This window comes from Dermacentor albipictus, chromosome 2 (assembly GCF_038994185.2).
Source record: "Dermacentor albipictus isolate Rhodes 1998 colony chromosome 2, USDA_Dalb.pri_finalv2, whole genome shotgun sequence".
Taxonomy (NCBI): Eukaryota; Metazoa; Arthropoda; class Arachnida; order Ixodida; family Ixodidae; genus Dermacentor; species Dermacentor albipictus.
This window is the reverse complement of record NC_091822.1, coordinates 106,263,319-106,285,952: the sequence shown is the minus strand read 5'-3', so window position 1 is coordinate 106,285,952 and position 22,634 is coordinate 106,263,319. Positions and strand designations below refer to the sequence as shown.

The 22,634-nt window shown below is 46.8% G+C and overlaps 1 protein-coding gene across 1 annotated transcript in view; it reads left to right on the top strand.

The window, feature by feature from the left end:
• The window catches only part of LOC135914920 (uncharacterized), a 43,505-nt gene extending 36,356 nt beyond the window's left edge, over positions 1–7,149 (top strand). Inside the window, exons 5-6 of the mRNA XM_065447863.1 lie at positions 3,666–3,722; positions 7,015–7,149. Coding sequence (XP_065303935.1) covers positions 3,666–3,722; positions 7,015–7,113 — 156 coding nt within the window. The 3' untranslated portion in view covers positions 7,114–7,149. The remainder of the gene's footprint in view (positions 1–3,665; positions 3,723–7,014) is intronic.
• Positions 7,150–22,634: the final 15,485 nt, after the last annotated feature.

Here is a 22,634-nt window from a genome sequence, read left to right as displayed (position 1 = left end):
CCATCGAAATGCGGCCGCCGTGGCCGGGATCCGATCCCGCGCCTTCGTGCTCAGCAGTCTAACACCATAGCCACTGAGCAACCACGGCGGGTCCCGCAGGAGTTGTACACCTCATTTAACCTACAGTGGTGCCCTATTTGATCAGTCAAGGTTGACCAATCTGAGATCGGTTATACCGCACGGATGGCACTCGACTAGAGAACCTGGTATTTATGACTAAGTTATGCTAAATCGAACGTCGTCTTCGCACGCAAATATTGAGATTTTTAAAGATGGCATTAGCATCCCGGATGAAGTGCTTCCTGATTGTTTTAATAATTTTTGGTTAAGGTAGCTGGGTTACGTGTAAATAGAAATGCCGTCCGCTATATTCAAGTCAGGTGCTCCGATAGCATTTTCTTATAGAGATTACACCTGTGAAGCACGTCTTAGATATTATGTCGCCTGTTATAGCATACATTTACAACCTCTACCTGACATCTTGGGTACTTCCTGCCAAAATGCAGACAGGTAAAGTATTTGCACTGTATAAAAAAGACAATAAAACTGTGATATCTAATTACAGACCCATTTCCATACTACCAGTATTTTCAAAAGGACCTGAAAAAATAATATTTCGGCGTGTTTCACATTTCCTTGAAAAACATAACCTGTTTCACTGACTGTCAATATGCTTTCCGAAATGGACGGTAAACCCAGCTCGCGTTACTAACACAAAACGAACTAATACAGTGAACTCTCACTTGAGTGAACTTCAAGAGACCGAAGGAAATAGTTCACTCAACTGAAAGTTCACTAAACTGAATATTGACTAGAACAACATAAGACATGGCATACAGAGTCAAAAGTTTGAAAGTGCAATTCATGGAGCAAAAGAAATGGCATCCATAGTGTTAGAAATGTGCGAAATGAAATTTGTACATATCAACAAGTACAAAGTTCATACCAGTTATAATGCTGCCTTTCTCACTTAGAAAAAAATCTGTAATCTTCTTCTGCACTTGTACTTTTAAAGCACAGGAAGTAACAAAGCTGTCCAAAGAGTCAATTTTTTGTACACTTCTGGCACAGCTTGCTGTTGAGACACAGTCTCTCAACTTTCCAATGTACCCTACAACCTCAGCTAGAGTTATAGGGCATGAAACTGGCTCGGCAGTTGCCTCTTCTTCGTCACACGCTTCTTCTTCTTCAGGACGAAGACTGGAAACAATCTCCAGATCCGTCTGTCCAGCACAGGTAATCAGTGCACCGTCACACTGTGCATAGTCTTCAAACGAAGTATCTGATCGTAACTGATAAGTTTCGATCTAATGAGTGAGTAAGTAACTGATCGTAAAAATAAGCCTTGGTCCTCTGAGCGAGTTAATTAAACTGAAGTATTGACTGGTCCGAAATTCGTTTAAGTGAAACATTTTGTATAGAATCTATAAGAAAACTGCCGGGGATTTTTAAGAAGTTCGTTATTCTGAAATATTCGATAAACCAACGTTCGTACAGCTGAGAGTTCACTGTATTGCGAAATTTTGAAAACAAGCTGCTCACGTTTGAGGTTTTTATCGACTTCAGTAAGGTGCTTGACTCTATGAACCATGAATTTTCGTTAGAGAAGCTATAGTACTACATTATTCCTGGTATTGCTTTGGACGTAGTGAAATCTTATTTAAATCAGCGGGACCACCTCGTTGAAATTAATGGCATCTGCTCCCACTTCAAGCAAGTAACAGTTGATGTTCCCCAAGGGAGCATGTTGGGCCCCTTCTTTTCAATATACACGTAAATGACCTTGTTCTTGTCGATAGTGAACCTAAATACATAATGCAGGTAACATTACAGTGTTTTTTGCAACGAACAACATTGCAAGCCTGGTTTCAACTGCAAACTCTGTTCTTGCAACAATACAGAGATGGTCACAAGATAATAGCTTAAAAATTAACACTGACAAAACAAAAGCTATTTTATTTCAACCAAAAAATAAAGGTGTGAACTTAGAGGCCGACATTAAAATAAGTTCAAGAATTGAGCTTGTTCAGTCTGCGAAGACGCTAGGTGTCTTTTTTGACAGCCATATGTTATGGACTGATCACCTGGACTTCCTTGGAAGAAAACTTACGCAAGTCGCTGGTGTGCTCTTCAGTTTAAGACCGCTGCCATGTAAGGTCAAACTTATTTTGTACAACGCTCTCTTCCTGAGTCACGTACATTATCGCTGCCACGTGTGAAGTACGACGTCTCCTACAAACATAATCCGGTTATTCTTGCTTCAAAAAAGGTAATGCCTAGCATCTGTAATGCTCCAGTAGACGCGCACACTGCACCTCCATTCAAAAAGCTGAAATTACACTGCGCTCTCTGTTAGAGTTCAGGCTGTTACTAGCCTATCGTAAACGAGTAAAACAAAGCCAGTCATACATCACGTCTATGGCGCAATTAATTAAAAACATAACAGAATACAGTACATGGCCATCTGAACGCTGGTATGTGCCGCATCCTCGCACTAACTATGCTCTGCAAATTTTACACCATCGCTTCCCACGCCTGTTAAACACGCTTAAACGTAATAACATAGATGTCACTTCTTGTCCTATATCGCGTTTATATGAGTATTTCAGTGATTTTCGAACACGACTTAATTCGTTGTTTGTGACTGTCTCTGAAGTAGACTGTCGTTACACATCTCCGCTTGATATTAGCCTTCGTCAACGGCTGAATCATCTCTTATTCTTCCCTTACAATGTTTACTTGGTTAATGGTTCTATCACTGCTCTTGTTGCTGTAGTGTACACTGTGGATTGCGTAGTTCTTTTTTTATGGTTTGTAATGTTTTATACATTGCATTTCTCTTTACTGGCATAATTTCTAAGCCAACTTGTCTTTTTTTTGCTTATCAGTTGTTTTTGTCAGTCCTGAATCAGTGCTTGTGCCTGCGGCTACTGCCCTCAGACCGCGTTTGAGGCCAGTCAAGTTGCTGCGAGCAACTTTTTCCTTAAATCCCCCATAAATTTATGTTTATGGAAATAAAAGCAACTGAAAAGCCGAATTATGGTGATCCTAAAATGTGCAGTGCTCGTGGCGAACCTAGAGACCTAGTGAACCTAGTTGTTTTCAACTACCACCGAGTTTGTGAATATTAAAGCGCTGCTCAAACTTATTCGGCAGGTCAAAAGCAACCCGCAGTCGCACAATGAAACAAGAGCTGCACAAGCTTCTGCTTAGCACATTTTCGCACGTTCTAGCCAATAGAGCTACATTTCTGGTATACGTCGCCGTATCTCGATAGTATACAAGCCTTGATGACTTCGAAAAATTTTTGTCGACGGCTTAGAGAAACGTCGCACTGTTCTGCTGTAAGATCTCGGAAACCCAAGAAGCAGTTTTGCTCTGTAGAACAACTGAACCATCAACCTTTCTTGACAGTGCCACAGTAATGAAAGTCACCTCTGTCCAGTATCCCCCAGCAAGGCTTCTGGATTTCGATACAGCGCTGCAAGATTGGGACAGACAGACAGGCGGGCAGCAACGCGCATGTGTGCTCTCGTCTTGCTTAGCTGCCTCGCACTACAAAAGCCATGTAGCACTGACCAGTCCAACCATGCGCACAACCGCATCACCTTGAAAAAACATGTTACTTCAGTCAGTAAAGGACGAATTGCCTCCTTTTTTTTCAGCCTGGATTTTATTCAGTAGGGGGCACTGAGGGAATGCGGATCTTCACGCAAATGATGGTAAGAAAGCTAAGTTCTTTTTTTTAATATAGTCTGCTTCTATAGGTTGTCTTCTCTTTTTATTTCTTCATGCACGTAAACGATTGCACACGCCAAAAGAAACTAAAAGCACTACTAATCCAACTTAAGAGCAAATAACAGCTCAACATAGGATAACAATATTTCATGCCATCTTGTGCTTTTTGAATCAAGCCCACATGCTTCAGGAAGCCATTGTAGTCGAGTGGTTCAGGCTGGTTTCAAGTCATTGTCCAAGTGATTATTCGGCAATTCTATGAGTTACCGTCTGAAGTGCACTGAGATTCTCTCAAATACGTTGCTTTTCTGAAGCACAGCAGCACGCCAAAATAAATACACATAACAATGTTAATTGCTGCATTGCCCAATTATCCGCTAATATGATTCTTGTTAAATGTCTTCAGAGTGGGCTGGGAGAAACGCACAGGGGGAGAGCATTCTATTAATCTCAACTGCTGGAGGTCTTTTATTGCGGACGCCCATCAAAGTTCACAAACATTTATGCTCCTCCCCACCCCAATCGGAACATGTAGTCACTGCAGCGGCAAAGAACCAAACACCTATCGAGCCCTCGCAGTAGGTGTATAACTATTACGAGCTGTGAAAATACGCTATCGAGCTCATTATTTCAGTAAATCCCTCCCAAATTATGTGTTGTTCAGGCCCTGCGCTAGCGAAAGGCAACCTTCCTGCGGCACCCGTGTATTAAAAGGGAGCAGAAACACGGCCGGAATTTTTACAGAAATTAATGGCCTATAAAGGCCCCGCACATGTCCTGTACATGTGAACTTTGTATGGCAGCTGACGTCATGAGCATAGGTTGGTTGGACGGCCAGCAAAATGATTTCTCAGTTCACCGCACTTACACCTGGGTTTATGAGGCAAAAAAAACTTCTTTTTTAATACGTAGCTTTGGCACCTCTGCATTATATTAACTTTGTTTCAACGACTTTACCACGTCTCTTTCTTCCACTTCCCGCTCATGTTGTAAGCGAATATTATGAGTTATACAGTTCTGTTATAAAGCTCGCAATGGCATATTTAGGCGCTGAGCAAGCTCCACAGGCACGCAAGACATTCCAATGTCTTACAGACCGACATGAACAGCATAGCTACCTGTCAATTTCGTCTTTAATACAGGAAGACTAATTTCGGGCGATATGCTAAAATTGTGCGGCTTCCTAGAATGCAACATATATTTTTGATCATCATCAGGCGTAGGTCAGCGTCAGGACATTCTCTCGGCATCAGGCATAGTGATAGCCTTTACAGCTTAGATCTGTTTTATTACTTTTTGTTTCGGTTATTGGATACAGAACACTGCTCTGAAACTCGGACGTAATATGTACAGGGGTGCGCTAAATCCAAGTACAGTGGCCAGGTGCTTTAAGACAACACACCTTTAGTATGATTTGGCAATTTAAACGATCCACTGCTGATCTTGCTTCTCACCTCGTAATCGATTTAGACCATGATGGCATTTCACTGAGAAGGCAGTCCTACTCCAGCAGAATCTCAGGAATCCTTAAAATACAAAACGAAAGCGTGCTTATCCCACAGATTAGCATAAAAATATCCAGTGAGAGACAGATTAATTTTGTTGTACAGTCTGCTCTTCATACCAGCTGTTGTGGGGGGGGGGGGAAACGACCTAAAATATTGAGTCATTGTGGTATTCTCATATGCCAAAATACCCGGCTTAGGTCGCCCACGTGGCGCATAATAGCGCTAGCAGCACTTGCGCTGTGGAACCTCCACTTATCAGAAACTCTAGCTTCTCCAGTGTTAAAGCTTATGCAACCTTTAACTGAGCAGCAGTCAAAATAAGCACAAGACGTATGGAGATATGATGGAAAAAAAGCGGGGAACAGATTGGTACGGGATACTCGCAGGCACACACAACATGTCGAGATTGGCCAGAGAAAGGCAAATTTCTAGCTCACGATATGACAACGCATGAATAGCTAACACAGGGGCTCTATAATGTAAAGCTATTCAAAACTCTTCTATTCTGATTCTGCAATCAGCCCTCCGCGATTGCTCAAAAACGTTTTTGGACCATCCCTATTTCGCTTGTCTGTCACGCGACGTCACAAAAACCGCGATAGCTCTCCATCTGATATGACGTGTACATATGGATTATGCATGAATGGACCAAACAAAAGAAAGTTATTTCTAAGTCGGCGCCTTTTCACCATTGCTCTCGGCTATTGGTAAAAAGCTTTCGGGCCCCAACCAAACTCACCTGCATGTCACGCGACGTCACAAAACGTTGAAAACTCACCGCGTCAAAGTGACGTGTACGCATCAAAGACCCATTATTATGCCGAACAAAAGTGAGTTTTTTTCTGAATAGCCGCACTCTGCCTCGTTCCGAAAGGAATAAGAAATGGCTGCCGCCAATCACTCAGGCACTGGCTATTGGCACCTGCGGGAGAGCGTGGGCTTATTTGCGTATAACAAAACTTTTGTGTGGACCTGTAACGTTTTGAGCGCTTTCGACACGCTTACGACCTCGCCCTGCCATCTCTTCTCTTCTGAGAATCCGTTTTGGCGGCATTCTTAACCTTCCATTGCACGCTACCGCAATTTTCCAACAGCCATGGCAATCGGAGTAACAGAAAGCGGACCAACTGTACATGGCGGCACCACCCTCTTCATCCGGTTATCTATTTTGAGTGCGCTCGATCGGCCCCATCAAAACCATTTCCACTTGCTCGTGCTCGTCGCCTCATGGCAACCATTTACCAATGAGAAACCTCTCAATCTAGGCAATGTTATTCGTTTTGAAAGCAAAGCAAAGTGACCTCCTATAAAATAAGAGGGCGTTTGATGTTGCTGTTGAGGCAACGCTGCGGGTCACATCCCCATGCTTACATCGGTGGTTACGCAAACTTGATGTCAGGAGAGTGGAGCAAAAACACGTTGGAATAGATTTACGTTGTAGGACCCCAGGCAGGCAGGTTAAGTGGACTACATGTTCCCACACCTCGATTCAAAGAGGCAGTCAGTACAAATCATAATTATTTCAATAATCGTGTGTGAATGCGGCCATAAACGAGAGGAAGCCATCCTTCTGCCTTGAGCCTGTGGGCGCAAGCCCACTAGCCAATCACGAGGATTCACCTTTCTGGTCGAATGATCGAACAATGAAAGACGAAGGTTCCCGCAAGTCACACGTTCCTTTTAATGCTGATGAGATAGGTCAAGGGTATTATTATGCACACATTTTATTTTTATGTTTGGGCGTGAACACGCTTTTGGCTGTTCGCAGGCAAGCTTCCGCAATAGCAAGGAGCTGGAATTCGAAGACGCTGACGTGACCAACGCTGCCATGCATTGGATTTATGAGGTTTTGAGTAGCGACTCATGAAGATTGCTTAGGGCTTCCGCGGATAACAAGTTTCACAGGCCCTGGCGACTCCGTCTTCAAGTTAGTGTAATTACAGACAACGTGTTGGGTATGTCGAAATTAAGATCCGAAGCGGGAGAAGGTTTTGCCATGATTGGTAATAAACACATTTTTACAGGGTTTGCCCATTTTTGTCTCCTATGATATATCCTCTTCTGATAGCCAACTTAAATTGCCACTAGCTTTGCAATCTGCTACTATGCAAAAGTTGCATGCACTGAAAGAAGCTTTTGTTCCCTACTCAATATGCAGGCCATTTTTCTCTCAGCTGCGCCAAATTTTCAAAAGCTGCCTTTGGCAGTTAGCGGATTTCTAACCCTTGATCTGAATAACTCAATGAGGCAATCATTACTTCTACGAGAAAACGAACCGCTAAATGGAATATGTAGCATAATTACGCTAACCAACTTTTTAGTGCAAATACGTTGCGGCAAATATTCCAGTCTGATTATTGTGGCTGGTGAGTTCGAGTTCCGCCAGCAGCAATGTATAATACGCTAGGTTACTGCTACAATATATCTCCGTTTGTTTCGAGTGCGGTGCCAACAGGTGGCTGCACTCTGCAGGCCGCTCACGTTTGCGTGGCCGGCCATCTGACAAAAAGACCAGCACACCTGGGTTTATTCGGAGCACTAAAGTCTTCATTCCGTGCAGTTCCAGCGGACCATAAGGACAAGCCGGAAGGCCAGCAGGTGAACGCTCTACTTAAACAACTTTTACATTCCATGCGCACGCTGCTTTCATGCCTCAATACGCCAACAGCAAGGGTTGTTTAGTTTTTGGACGCCATTGAGCCGCTCTTGGCGGCACTGCAGTAATTCATTATGGCGCTACCACACAACCCCTCCTCTGTGTCGATGCACATACGTCGCAGTGTAGTGATGCAGTGGAATACCCAAGGCCTGCGTGGTCGCCTAAGTGACTTCCGACAGCACGTCCAGAAATACTGCTTCCCCGTGATTGTGATATGTGAGCCCAACATGCCTTCTGCTTTCAGCCTTTCTAGATATGTATTGCTGTGGTCTTGAGAAGCTGACGAAACCAGCAAGGTATTAGCGTGCATACGCCGAGATATTCCCCACTACCGCCATGTCCTCCAGCCCCATAACACGAACCACTACATTTGCTTGACGTTAACGCTTAAAAGACGGGTCTTCTCGATACTCGGTGGCTACATTCCACCCAGAGATCACATTGATTTCTCGTACCTGTCCTCAGCAATCCAGAGTTGCACAGCTCCCCATACTATTGTGGGCGACTTCAATGCTCATCACTCCCGATGGGTAAGTACAGTAATGAATAACCGAGGCAAAGCCTTGTGCGACTTTATGCACTCACAGGATTTCGTCAATATTAACGATGGCTCTCCTACGTTTCTGCATGGCACTTCCTATAGTAGCTGCTTGGACCTGACGTTTGTTTCCTCAGGACTACAGTCCTCTATTAGCTGGTTCAGTGATATGGAAACACATGGCAGTTATCACATACCAACGTATATCTGCGTAAAGTGGTTCGCACCTACCACTTCGTCTCATGTGCGGTGCACAGACTGGCCCACTTTTGAGACATTCCTGGAGAATTCCTGTGCGAATCTCGAGTCACCCTAATAGAAGACGGTGGGGCCACGCAGAAGATATGCGCGCCTACCCCGGGGTCTCCTATCGACGTGGAATTCGAGAGGTTGCGCGCAGTCCGACGGCGCGCTGAAAGGAAATATAGAAGGACGAAATCCACGTACGATCTCGCCCTTTGTCGCCAAGCTCAACGACAAATAAAGCGCCATCGTGATAAATTAGAAAGGAAGCGCTGGAGAAAGTTCTGCTCATCACTGGATCCTCGCAAGCCGCTGTCACGTATTTGGCATGTAGTCAGGAGCCTACGTTTTTCCCCACAAGAAAGGTACCCTTTTATTGCTCTGGCCGTTTACCAATGCAGCAATGATGTAGAGCTAGCGGACGACTTCTTCAAAATGATTGTGGGCACAACTCAACCAGCCTCAATCCAATTTGAAGTTCTTGCGCCACCTTCCTCAAGTGACCACTACGACTTGCTCTTTACGATGCCCCAATTAGAGGCTGCTCTTGCGTCGTGTCGGCATCCATCTGCTCCTGGCCCCGACGGGATCTCGTACTCGTCTCTCTCTCACCTTGGCAGGGTTAGTTGCACTGCGCTGCTCAATTATCATGACACATTGCTCTCCGGTATTGTTCCACAGGAGTGGAAGATCAGCCGCGTGGTTGCTCTCTTGAAGCCTGGAAAGACTCCTTATGAGCTTACCTCATACCGGCCAGTTGCATTAGCCAGCTGTATTGGAAAAGTTATGGAACGAATGGGGGGGGGGGATCCTGGTGAGGCCCGAATGGTTTCTGGAGAGAAATGATCTTTATCCGAACATGATGACCGGTTTTCGGCGGGGTCGTTCTGCAATTGACCGCGACATTGACCTCATTACGACAGTGGAACATGAAAAGCGTCAACGCCGACTCGTCGCCGCTGTTTTCTTAGATATCAAAGGGGCCTACGACAAAATCCTTCATAAAGCCATTCCCGATGCCTTAGATGACTTGGGTATTGGCTGCCGGCTCTACCTGTGGATTGTGAGCTACCTGAGCGGCCGTTTCGTTTACATGTCCCCGCCTGACGGAGAGACTAACCGTCATCATGTATGCCGTGGAGTTTTTCAGGAAGGAGTTCTCCGCCCAACATTATTTAATGTGGCACTGATTGGCCTGGTGAGCGAAATTCCACCTCACATCCACATCAGTGCATATGCAGATTACATCTGCATCTGGGCTTCTGGTACAACACGCCCACAACTACGTACGAAATTACAACGGGCTGTGTCGTTTACTTGACAATACATACGGTGTCAGCGTTTGCTCTTAGCTGCCGAAAGATGTACTGTGGTTCCATTCACGCGCAAATCCGTCTGCCGCTTCCCGATCTGCATTAACGGCATCATAATACCTTATGTCTCCCACCACAGATTCTTGGGCATTATCATCGACCGCGGTTTGTCATGGTCGAGGCATGTTAATATGTTGAAGCAAAAACTTCATCTCTTTTGCCATGTTTTTCGCTTAGCAGCAGGCATGAAATGGGGCCCCACGGAAGGCTCATTACTCAGACTTTATCAGTCTCTTTTCGTAGGCTACATTCGACACAGCTTTCCGATACTCTCAAACTTGAGCATTTCCTGCTTACGGACATTAGAGAGCGTTGAAGCGCAGACACTCAAAATATGCCTCGGGTTGCCACGGACTGCCTCCAACAAAGGCACAATTGAGGAAGCCCGCTTATGCCCATTATCGATATACCTATCCCACGAACCACTTCGTGTGTATTTACGCTACTGACACGACAACATTGCCATCCATTGACGTCGGTTTTACATGAGCGTCCGGAGAGCAGTTTCACAAGGACACTCCGCTGCCATCTACCCCACATAACATCAGGCTATGCCCTTCCATATCACTTCGTCAAACCACCGTGGGTGATGGTTCAACCTTCCGTGTGCATACTTGACCCCGGCATACTAAAGAAATCATGGGTTCCCGTCAGTGGACTACAACAACTTGCTCTCGCGTACATCTGGTTAGAATACCAGATATATGTTCATGTTTACACAGATGGCTCTGCGTCCCCAAAGACATCAACAACAGCTGTGGTGATACCAGCCCAACAGATGACTCGAGGTTTCATACTAGACCATAATTCTACATGAACCGCTGCAGAGCTTGTGGCTATTCGGGAAGCGATTGGCCACATCTGCGGGAAAAGACCTCAAGAGTTGTGCATTTTCACGAACTCAAAACTCGCGTTGTAAATTTTGGGATGCTTCCTGCGCCACACCGCATATCAGGTTCTGGCACTGCAGATCACCGAGCTACTTTCATGCGCTCAAGAAAAACACCACCGCATATTGTTCCGAAGGATCCCGGGACACTGTGGACTCAACGGTAATGAGATGGCCGATGCTGCAGCAAGGCGCGCCCTCAGCAATGGCCTGCGAACTGCAGTGCCATTCTCCAGACCGGACATCACATGCCTCCTGTCGGAATTAATGAGGAGTTCGACCAGAACATACTGGGCCCAGCCAGACCCTCGTCACGTTCGCCTTAAAAGGCTGGATCCCGATATGAAATTTCCTATTCTGCGTGGACTTCCACGTCCTCAGACATGCCTGATACACAGACTACGATTAGGCATCACCTTCACGCGCAAATATTTGCACATTATTGGACGGACAGACTCCTCGGACTGTTCAGTGTGTGGCGCTGTAGAGATTATAGAACATGTGCTCGTGGTGTGCCCTGAGTATGCGTGCAAAAGACTGACAATGGCAGATACCTTGAGACATTTACACAATGGACCGCTGTCGGAGGACCTCTTGCTAGGCGCATGGCCACAGAGTTGACAGACGACAGATACAATGCGTGCTCTTTCGTGTTTCTTAGGTGGCACGGGCCTGGACTCACGCCTGTGATACCAGTTGTGTAATGTGTCCTTCACGTCGTTCCTCCCATTATCATCCCCCATTGTGACACTTTTTCTTCCCCTCTTCCCCTTCCCTTACATAGAGTAGCAGGCCAGATGCTCCATTATCCGGCCAACCTCTCTACATTTTCCAGTCATTAAAATACTTCTTTTAAAATTATACGCCGTGCTAGTATTCCTCCGGCGTGAACTGACGGCGGCAAAGCCGTAGATCCTGGCGCTGACAGGACACCGACAGCCAGATTCGCTGCGGCCACTCCGCTCGCCAGTTGCCTTGGAGAAGGACACGATGTCGCAGCTTCACATGCCGCCAATCGCTAGATTTGCAGCCCACAACGCAACAAGGGCGATACGTGGTCATTGCGAAAAAAAAGCTCGTGACCAACGCTTACTGCGCAGCTCGCTTCAACATGGAGCATGCTGTAACACAAGCAGACAACGCATGCTGTTTGCTGGAAACGCTGTAGTGTAGGGATTAAATTTTCGTCTGGTATTCCTTTGCTCTTACATTTTGCTTAATCACAACAAATTAACCAGTATTCTAGCTATTGCGAACAACATTTGTTGTAACCGGAGCCGCTAATCGGATAGCTGACCCGATTTAGGTCCCGCGTGCCCGCTAGGTAGATGGCAACATAGTAGCTGAAAACACAGGGGCGCGGCACAGCTGCGATCGGTAGCGATGCACATTTTTTAGAAAATTGTAAATTATGCGCTTTACCCGGAGCGCTCAAATGTGCCACGCAGTGATCAGGAGGACCTACACTAACGACTCAGCAAGTTTGTACACAATCGTTTCCGAGTCCCATTAACTGCCTGGACGTTGTCGTTTGTTTTGCGACTAATGTGTGTAGCTACCAAAAAGAAGTTGTAGTAAAAGCCACCTGCATGATTGTCAAAATCAGCGATAGAGAGAGCGAGAAAAAAAAAAGATGAAAGGCTGCGAGGTTTGACACTGCACTTGGGGAAGATGAAACAGTAAAGAAGCTCAGGGGAAAAGATTGGAAGATAATTTGTCTGCAGAGGCACGAGGAAAGGAAATGACATTGCCACTGACTCCCATTCAGTCCCGTTGCTTAAAAAGAGATAGCGCTTTCAGAACAACTCCGGCTCATGACATGCCACCTGTATCCAGTGTATAAGGATTATCTTTTTCGTAACGCAAAGGTAGTCAAGAATAATGACGATGATTGGGTGTCACCGTGTGCTGCGGCGACGAAGCGGCCTAGCTCTGTGTGACAATAAAGCACGCACGTCACGCTCAGTTCCCGAAGGCAGTGCAAAAGAGCCCTCGACGTTTGTTCCCAGCCGTAATACTCTCATCAGTTTTCGCCATGTAGGACTTGGGTGGAGCAGCTGCTGCAATGACACTGGCTCTATATAGTTTGCATGTCCATTATCTAAACCGTATCGCCACGACCTAGTTTTTCTAGAGGTCTGACATGGTGGCGCTTGTTGAAATACTACGCTCCCCGCTGCGTTTCAGTGTAGTCCTTAGCTATCACGTCCGTAAGACGTGATGCGGCCTGGCCACGCAACTGTGCTGCCATTGGAACACGGGTTCGCAACGCCGCCCCATCAGCATTTCAGCAGGGCTAATGCCAACAGCGGCAGGTGTAGCCCTGTAGGCGAGGATAGCCAAGTATTTGTCCTTTGATTTGAGCGCGAGGCTCTTAACTGTCTGCCCCATTCCTTCAATCACTTCGTTATATCGCGAATTCCGTGGCCTGACGGTGATTACGGACACGCAAGCTGTGGGCCATTATCTGTCACTACCATTCCCGCAATACTTTGGCGTGTAAAGATGCTTTTAAATCTTTCTATTAGGCACCAGTCTTGGTTGAAAGAAGCAATCCGACCTCCGGAAAACGTAACAGGTTATCTACCTCTACGAGGTAGTGGCATTTCTTAATTAAACAAATAACACCCCCTACTCTTTCTCACACGAAGCATAGAGAAGGGGTTAAAATCAAAAGCTTAGAATTCTGCGGCACCAAGCGCGCGCATGTCACACATTCTTTCACCTGCCGTGCTAGCTGTTCGCTAATACCTGGCAACAAAACCACTTCCCTCGTCAGTGCTCGGCTTTTCGCAATGCCTGGACGCCCTTGATGTATTTTCTGAGGACCACCTTTTAGGGACATTGAAGAATAAGCCTGGTACCGTGTAGGAGCAAGCCTTCACATTCGCCCATTTCACACTCGGCTCTATCTTACCAGTATGGCACTAGATGGGAAGGAAGCTTAGGTTTCACTGGCCCGCCACTGCGACATAACTGACGCATTGCTTTACACATGACATCTGCTTCTTGAGCATCTTTCAAGCTCGGGAACAAATTGCTTCCCGTTTTCAGGCTTTGAATGCATGATTTTGGAAACGATGACACTTCGTCCACGGAAAATTATCTGATTAGCCGCTCGTTTTTCGCAAGTGGCGCCCGTGAAAAAAGCCTCCGCAGTCACAAGACATTTTCCGCGAGCATGCACGACACAAAAGTTCTGAATGACGCATTAGTCTCAGCCTAGAGCGTTGTACACGAGGGGGAACTACATCAAAAGGCATCTTTCCTAACAATGATACCAAAGGGTTGTAGTCGGTTCCAAAAATGGCCTCAATTGCTCTGATGTATTAACCGAATATTTCAGCAGCCCACGTTGAAGCTAAGGCCTTTTCCACTTGCGTGTAGCACTGCTCAGTTTTCCTTAGCGATCGTGAGGCAAACGCTACTGGTCGTCACACGCCATTATGCTGTGTTTGGAAAAGGAACGCATCAAGCACAAAAGATGACGATGCTGCTGAAAGATTCGGTGCACTTCAAGGTTCATACATTGCCATTCACTCTGCGGACAAAATTAGGGCCTTCAGGTTTGTAAAGGTGGTGTTCAGCGCAAGGCCCCAGACCCATTCAGTTTCTTTTGTCAACACTGCTCTTAGTGGGGCCTTTACATGCCCAGTGTGGCAAAAATCGCACAACACGATTGGCAATGCCCAGAAGACTGTCCTAACTCTGTAACGTTACCAAGAGGCTCTGTATTTTACCTAGAGGCTCTGTATTGAGACATCTGTATTTGCCGGGTAAGGTTGTAGGCCGTCTTTACTTAGGACATGGCCTAAAAAGACGATCTCGTTTACACCAAAAACACAGTTTGCTTTAAAGTTTCTTTGTTTTGAACCAATCCAGCTAGAATAGTTGCCAGCCTTGAGTCGGGATGCTCTTAATTGTGACCAAACACAAGTACGCCGTCAGTCAGGTTTCTTACACCAGGAAAACTCTCCAATATTTCGATGCGCTGTTGAAAAGATTCAGGTGCTGATGCAAGGCCGAAAGGCAACCTCGGGAAACAGTAGTGCTTAAATGGCGAAATAACTGAGAATAATTGCTCCGCGTCCTTCGTGAGTCGAAGCTGATGAAAGCCTGAATTGCCATCTAGTTTTGAGGGACATTTTGCGCCAGCTAACGAACCTAGCCCTTTATACCATAGGTATACTGCGAACCTTTCTCTCAACACTGATTTGTTTAACTGCGTCAAGCCAACGCATATCTTGACTACTCCTGAAGGCTTTACGACTGGAACATTACCGGCGAATTAGTCGGTTGGCCCGTCAACATTGCGAACGTTGCCCATTCCCTCCTCCTCCGCCCATTCTCTAAATGTCTTTTTTCTCCTGTCCTCTCAGTGGATTCTGTACAAGGCGTGGTGCGCATATAGAATGCGGCGGCTTCCGACTTCAGTCTGATGCGATATTCGCTTGGAATTCTGCCAAGGCTGCTGGAAGCTTGCGAGCGGGAGGCCTCGTTAATATTCTGCTTGCTTGAGGGCTCCACGAACTCAATTATCCCTAATGCTTCAAGGCCTGGTACATAGAGAATAATATGGGGCTAAGGGCCGTCGACATAGTACACTTGGCAAGAATATTTTCCCTTCCATTGAACTTTAGCTTCGAATTCGCCCAGAACATTCAGGTGAGCCCCACATGCACCAGTAGGGCTCACCTTAGACTAGTGGGTAAGCCTGGAAAAGATGGTGGTACTACAGAAACTTTGGCGCCCGTATCCACCTTAGCGAAGACTGGTACTGCATTAATTCTTACTTGAACAAATCATGACTGCGAGCTCGATGCATTGACAGTGAGCGAGTGAGAACTGTTTGGAAACCGGCGAGTGGGAGGGCAGGCCCTGGGGCCGCCCAGATGGTCATGGGGAGCTGTTGCTCCCATACAGCCTCCATGGCTCGCTGGTCGGCCCATAGTTGGTCTTGGAGTTCTGAGTTCAGCAGCGCGGCCGACCACCGCGCCCGTAGATTTTCCGGAGAGACTTTCATTTTTTCTCGATATATTTCACACTCCCACAACGTGTGCTGAAGGGTGGCTCTAGCAGACTTGCATAGCTTGCATACATCGGTCTCGTATATCTCGAAGTATAAAGTCGCTAGTTGCACGGGACTCCTATAGGATTCTGTTTGTAATCGCCTCCAAGCAACGGATTCGGTCTGTTCAGTTTAGGGTAAGGCGATGGTAACATTGGCCTCCGATTTTGATAGAATTTGGTAATATCGCTAAATTTTGTTAATATGTCCATTTCTCTCCAGATCTATTCCTCTGCGTAAACACCCACATGCATTAACAGCGCCCCATAAACATCGCCCGAGTACATGAGCACGAAAGAGACCCGTACCTGCCACTGTTCTGAAGTTTTCTTGAGGCACAGCTTACTGAAGTGACCCTTGTTACCGCACGCTGGGCAGGCAGCCCTCGCGTGCAAGTTGCCATCACAGAACTTGCACCATTCGTCCCAACGTACTGAACCTTCGTTTCCGGAGACTGCTGTTTCTGCTGATGTCCCATGGCAGTAACTACAACCTCGCCTCACTCCAGGAACAAGGAACCGTCGCGGACGCCTTTGGATACGCGAAACTCTTGTTACATGTGGATCGTTTCCTTCAGCCGTGTTTTCGGTAGAGTCATTGAGAGAAAGAGCTTGCCGTTCATTTGAATACATTCAAAAAGCCTCTCGTCTCGAATACCGATGACGAAACGGTGTCTGATGAGGCGTTCCTTGGAGTCCCCAAAGTCCCACCGCTAGAAGACGTAGCGCTGTCGTGAAGGGGTCCAAGGATTCTCCGGGCATCTGCTGCCACTTGTGGAAGCGAGCGCTTTCGTAAACCAAGTTGCGCTCCTTGATGACCTACTGGTCGAACGCCGTTTTGACGACGTTGAACTTCTTCGCATCAACGATCGAAGGGCTGAACGTAGAAAAGATGTTTGAAACCAGTCATCCCATTGTGTAGAGCAAGGCACGCACTTGTGCCTTCTCCGAGAGGTCGTGTAGGCCCGATCTGTAGCGATAGCTCTCGAACGTGTGGATGCACACCGGCCGCTCTGACGTATTGTGGAAATCCAGCTGCGGGACCTCTTGAAGGCCGCGCACTGTGCAAGCCATGGTGATTCCTGCTTGGCGACGTCTCGTTTCCGTACACGGACGTGTGGGTAGGTTATTTTCTGACAATATGTCGTGTCATCGCGTGCTACAGTGACCAGTGACAAGCTGGTCACGCCCAGTTCCCGAAGACATGCAAAGGAGCCCCCAACGTTTACTCCCAGCCGTATATGTGCGCCTCTTGACGTCATCCCCCGGTGGTTTCCGTGGGAACAGATACAGAAGATGCAACAGCGCAGTGCGATTCATGCGCGGTAACAGCGCGCAAGCATTTATTAGCATAGATCGAACTACTAAGGAAACATGGCAAAGACGGTATGACGAGATGCATAATAGTGTCCGCGCGACGACAACGCAACGATGATGATGGTATCAGAACGACAGCATAGTTACTATTGAAAGACAACAGAATAAATACGATAGAATGACGAAAGAGGAATGACGTCGATGGACCGATGGGGGGGGGTGACCGCGACGGCATGACGACAATAGGATGAAGATACTGACATGATGACCATTGTGAAACGGCAGCGTGACGACGATGACATAACGACAACGGTACAACGACGAATGCATGACGACGATTGTATGGCGACGATACAGTGCCAATGATAGGAAGACCACGGCATATGCATAATGTGATGACGACCTGTGTATGATGACAATGGCATGACGATATCACAGAACCTGTGTGATGGCGATAGCTTGACGATGGTGGCACGAAGAGAGCCGGAAGGCCTAGCTGGATGGACGATGATGCCACGATCCCGACTACATCACGACGAAGGTCTGATAACGGAGGTATGAGAGCAAAGGACGATGACTGCATGACAAGGACGTCACGATTGAATGACGACTGTATGCATGGTTACAATGACAAAAAATGACCTCAATGGAACGGTGAAGGCATATGACGAGGATGGCATTATGAGGTTATTGAATTGATGACAATGATAGCACGACAGCGTGACGACGACAACGACATGACAGCGATTGTGCGGCGACGATGGCAAGGTGACAGCATGACTAGGGTGGGATGACAAACCTGAAAGGACTACAATGCGATAAACACGACGGCATTACGATCCTGTGCACGCAAATAGTGGCCAAGCCATTTTAACCACTCGGCCGGAAGAAAAAGCGTGGCGATGACAGTATGACGAGAGTCAGTTCACGAAGCTGGAGTAACGACCATGAACGACCACGACGGTATCTCGACCAGGAGTTCAAACCTAGCAACCAAAGCAGGTAAACAGGCCACTAGGTTTGCGTAAGTTAACAGACAGACAGACAGATAGACAGACAGACAGACAGACAGACAGACAGACAGACAGACAGACAGACAGACAGATAGATAGATAGATAGATAGATAGATAGATAGATAGATAGATAGATAGATAGATAGATAGATAGATAGATAGATAGATAGATAGATAGATAGATAGATAGATAGATAGATAGATAGATAGATAGATAGATAGATAGACAGACAGACAGATAGATAGATAGATAGATAGATAGATAGATAGATAGATAGATAGATAGATAGATAGATAGATAGATAGATAGATAGATAGATAGATAGATAGATAGATAGATAGATAGATAGATAGATAGATAGATAGATAGATAGATAGATAGATAGATAGATAGATAGATAGATAGATAGATAGATAGATAGATAGATAGATAGATAGATAGATAGATAGATAGATAGATAGTGTGCCAAGCTCGCAGTGCATACAAACATGCGAGAACTGGATGGGTACTATCTAATCGCAGCTGTTTTCGTGCCTCCCAGTTTTGATGTTGCGGTCGCTGACGTACAGTCGGGTGCAAAAGTTTATAGACTAGAGTTACCGCTAAATTTCTTTTTCCTTCTGCGCCTAGGCGTAAAGGCTTAAATCAACTGCCCACGTGCGCGTGCTTGACCGTAGTCATGCTTTCATACAATTTCACCTTGCGCGGTTGTGTTCGAAGAAACCTTTTTTTTTGCAATGCCGTGGCCTCTAAACTTTTGAGCTCGACTGTAGATAACAACTATTTGCGACCGCTACGCTTCGTTTATCTACCGAGCTCACGCATGCTAAGATCCTTGTAGATTTAACGTTACCGTCTTTGCACGGTTTACGTAAATGGCGCAGCAACAAAGCGCTAGTCCCGGCCGCCCGCTTCGTCACTTCACTTTATAAATAGATCTAAAAATAGGTATTCATGTTAAAATGTGGATTGCAACAGCTTCGGTAAAGGCAGATGGACTACTGCAAAAAGGGCCCAAGCTGAATGGCGAATACCCCTGTGGGCTCGCTAGTCATGTGATGATGCGTGTCGAAACGTCAGAGTATATGCAAAAGAAAGAAATAATAAAAAGTAAAAAAACAATACAAGAATAATTTTTTTAGGAATACCACTGTTGCCCAAACGCTAGTATATGACGATGCGTGCCGAAACATAGTGCATATGTGTAAAGTAAGTGAAAAAGTAAAAAATAATAATTAAAAATAAAATAAAGTAAATTTCCCAAAATGCAAAAAAATTGAAAGAATATATAAAGAAACATAAAATGCAAAACAAAATAAAAGACGAAACAAACAACGAAGTTATGCGTTTGTGTGTTTATTCAACCGTACAACCATCATATAGAATTTCATGTAGCTATTGAGCACTGTAGCTTCGCTGCTCTTCCGTCTTCACCTATTATTGGAAGGGCTCTCATTTTTCTTTGTTTTTACTTTGTCAGCGCAATATTCTTCAGCTGCGAGCGTTATCACAGCGAGCTATTGGGTTCCTGTTGAGCACTCGCGAATAAAATGGCTTGAAAAAAGACGCAGTCTCGTCCGAAAGGCGAACCATCGATTATTATAGGAAATTAGTGGACAGCTATACGAAGAAATGATAGTAGTTTTATCAGCCGTATAATCTTGTAAACATAGGCACGCTAAGTAAATTAACAAACATGGTGTCACGCGCGCTCAAGCACAGATGAAGGCATCTCGCTCGATGACCGCGGAAACTCGCTATCAAAACCGAGGAGTTAGGAAGCACGGCAGCAGCAACGAGCAAACTGACCTTCGCGCTGCGTCTCGCATCAATTCGAACTTAGCCACAAAAACACAGCGCCTGGGCTCGCGTGACCGCCCGCGCCACCCGAGGTAGAACACCCCACTCTTCCCCTACCTACCCACGCTGGACCTTGTCCGCGTTGCGGATGGCTGGAACGCGCCCACCCCTCCCTACTATACTCCTGGAGCCTTGCGCACGACGGAAAACGGCACGCTTCCTCCCCGCTTTTATCCCTTTCGTGGGCGAGATTGAGCCGCGATCTCCGGTTCACCCTCGCACGCTTTCACTCGTACATACAGCATACGGCGCACGGCAATGATCTTATCACCCTTGGTATTTACACGGCACCTCACGCGGACGCCGACGGCATAAATGTGCCTGCAGTGCCCATGTATTTATTATCTCAATAAAAACCCTGTATAGGGACTTTCAGTCCCTATAGTGAAACACGTGGTGGAAGACTTTCAGTCGAACATAAAGTTTACGGCACGCAGTGGCAATTTTATCACCCTTGGGCTTCAAACGGAACCACATGGTGATGTCGACGATTGAAGTGTCCATATAATTGCTATCGCAATAATAATAAAAACTTCATCTGCTGCACTTGCTCCTTCAGCGTTGGCGCCGTGTGTAAGCAAGCCTGTCGCATCCACGACGGCAAAAGCATCGCCACCCACACTCTCACGTGGTTCCCCGCTCACATGGGATCCATCATGGGAGGCCCCACAAACCTCAACGAGCTGGCCCACTCCAAGGCGCGAGGTCTCGCTTTCCGCGACCACGGAGAGCTCCAACGCCGGCCGGCAGTGGTGGAGAACAGAGATCAACCGACCACATACAATGAAATTGCGCAGCACTTCTATCTCGGCAGGAGAGACTTTCGCCTTCCACACAAGAAGTTAAATAGGGCGCAGGCATTGACCCTCAGATTATTGCAAACAGGCTCGTATCCCAGCCCTGCTTTATTCCACAGGATTTATCCCGACACCTATGCCACTAGTTCTTGCAGGCACTGCAATGACATCGCTAGCCTAGACCACATGCTCTGGCGTTGCCCCTCGTTACGAGGCACAGAACAAATCAATGAAGACAAGTGGCTCTCCACTATCAAGAGCCCCGATGCCGGGGCGCAACTATGGGCTGTCCAGAGGGCCCACGATGCGGCGGTCGGGCATGGCCTGACTGTCCCAACGTGGGAGCGGCCCGCAGCGCGCTGAGTTGCGTACCTCAGGATCTTTATTAAAGTTTTGCATCCATCCATCCATCCATCTGCTGCACTCTAACATGCTACACTTGCGGGCTAAGTCAACGCGTGTTTCGCCTCGTGTAAAACGTCATCGCCTCGTGTAAAACCAAGTAAGGGGGTGTTTATGTCTTAATTATACGCCGGCCCCTCGCACAGTCATCTACAAACTTCGTGCACAGCAGCGTGATGCTCGCCCTGCCGAGAGAAATGAAGAATTGGCATGGCGACCATGGCTCAAGTGAACGCTGGAGACGTCATTTCTGACCGCTGTTGCGTACTCCAGGGCAGCGTATCGTAGTGTTCCAAGCTGTAGCGACACCTGCCTATTGAAGCTCGACTGACGTTACTTATTGGGTAGCGTGGCGTTGTCGGCGGGCTGCTGGCATTCTGTAGACCATGGCGACCAAGCAAGGGCGACACGATTTCTAGTGCGAAACTTGCACGGTTTATTCAAAGGTGGATGAAAGAAATGAGAAGAGCATCAAGTGAACAAAACTACATTTTGGAGCTCCTTAAATAGGCTCTCTACGATAGTAGGAGGGATCTTGCTTCCGTCGACGTCACGTGACCGGCACAGAAAGAGGGCCCCTCCTCCTCTGGTCATATCGAGCTTTTGGTTGCACCGAGTCTGCTGCAAGGAGGAGGTCGTCCAGCCTCCTGGAATTCTAGACGCCTGTCCGTCTCCCCTGCGCGTTGCGGGTTCGTGGAAGTTTTCCTGCAGTTTGTTCGAGCAAAGGGTCTTTCTAAACTCGAACACACACACACAAGAGGCCTGTACACTGCGGCGCTTCCGCCAGACCGGCTGACAATCGAAATGGTCATGGCGAATTAGGAAGTCACGCTTATTTTCCACGAGGCCTGGTGGTAGAAGGTCGGGTGAGAGAAAGTTCTGCCTGCTCGAGGGGCGGGACGCCAACAATAGCAGGAGAAGTCACGCCTATTTCGCCGAGGCAGGGTGAGATGGTTGGTTGAAATTCCTTTCTGCACGTGGTGCCAGACACCAACCCTAACACCGCCCTTTCGACCATCTACTTCCGATGGCAAATCTCTTAAAGGTAGAACGACACCCAGTTCTTGAACGCCCGCCCGTTGCCGCTGAAACTCCTGAAGCGCACAAATGCACTTACTCAATGTTAAACCCAAAATCTCCCTGAGACATGCAGATCTTGAGGACTCCAGCAATGCCTTCATCGCGCGAAATACCCATGGGCGAAGCGGTGAACACGTTCTGTGCTCTA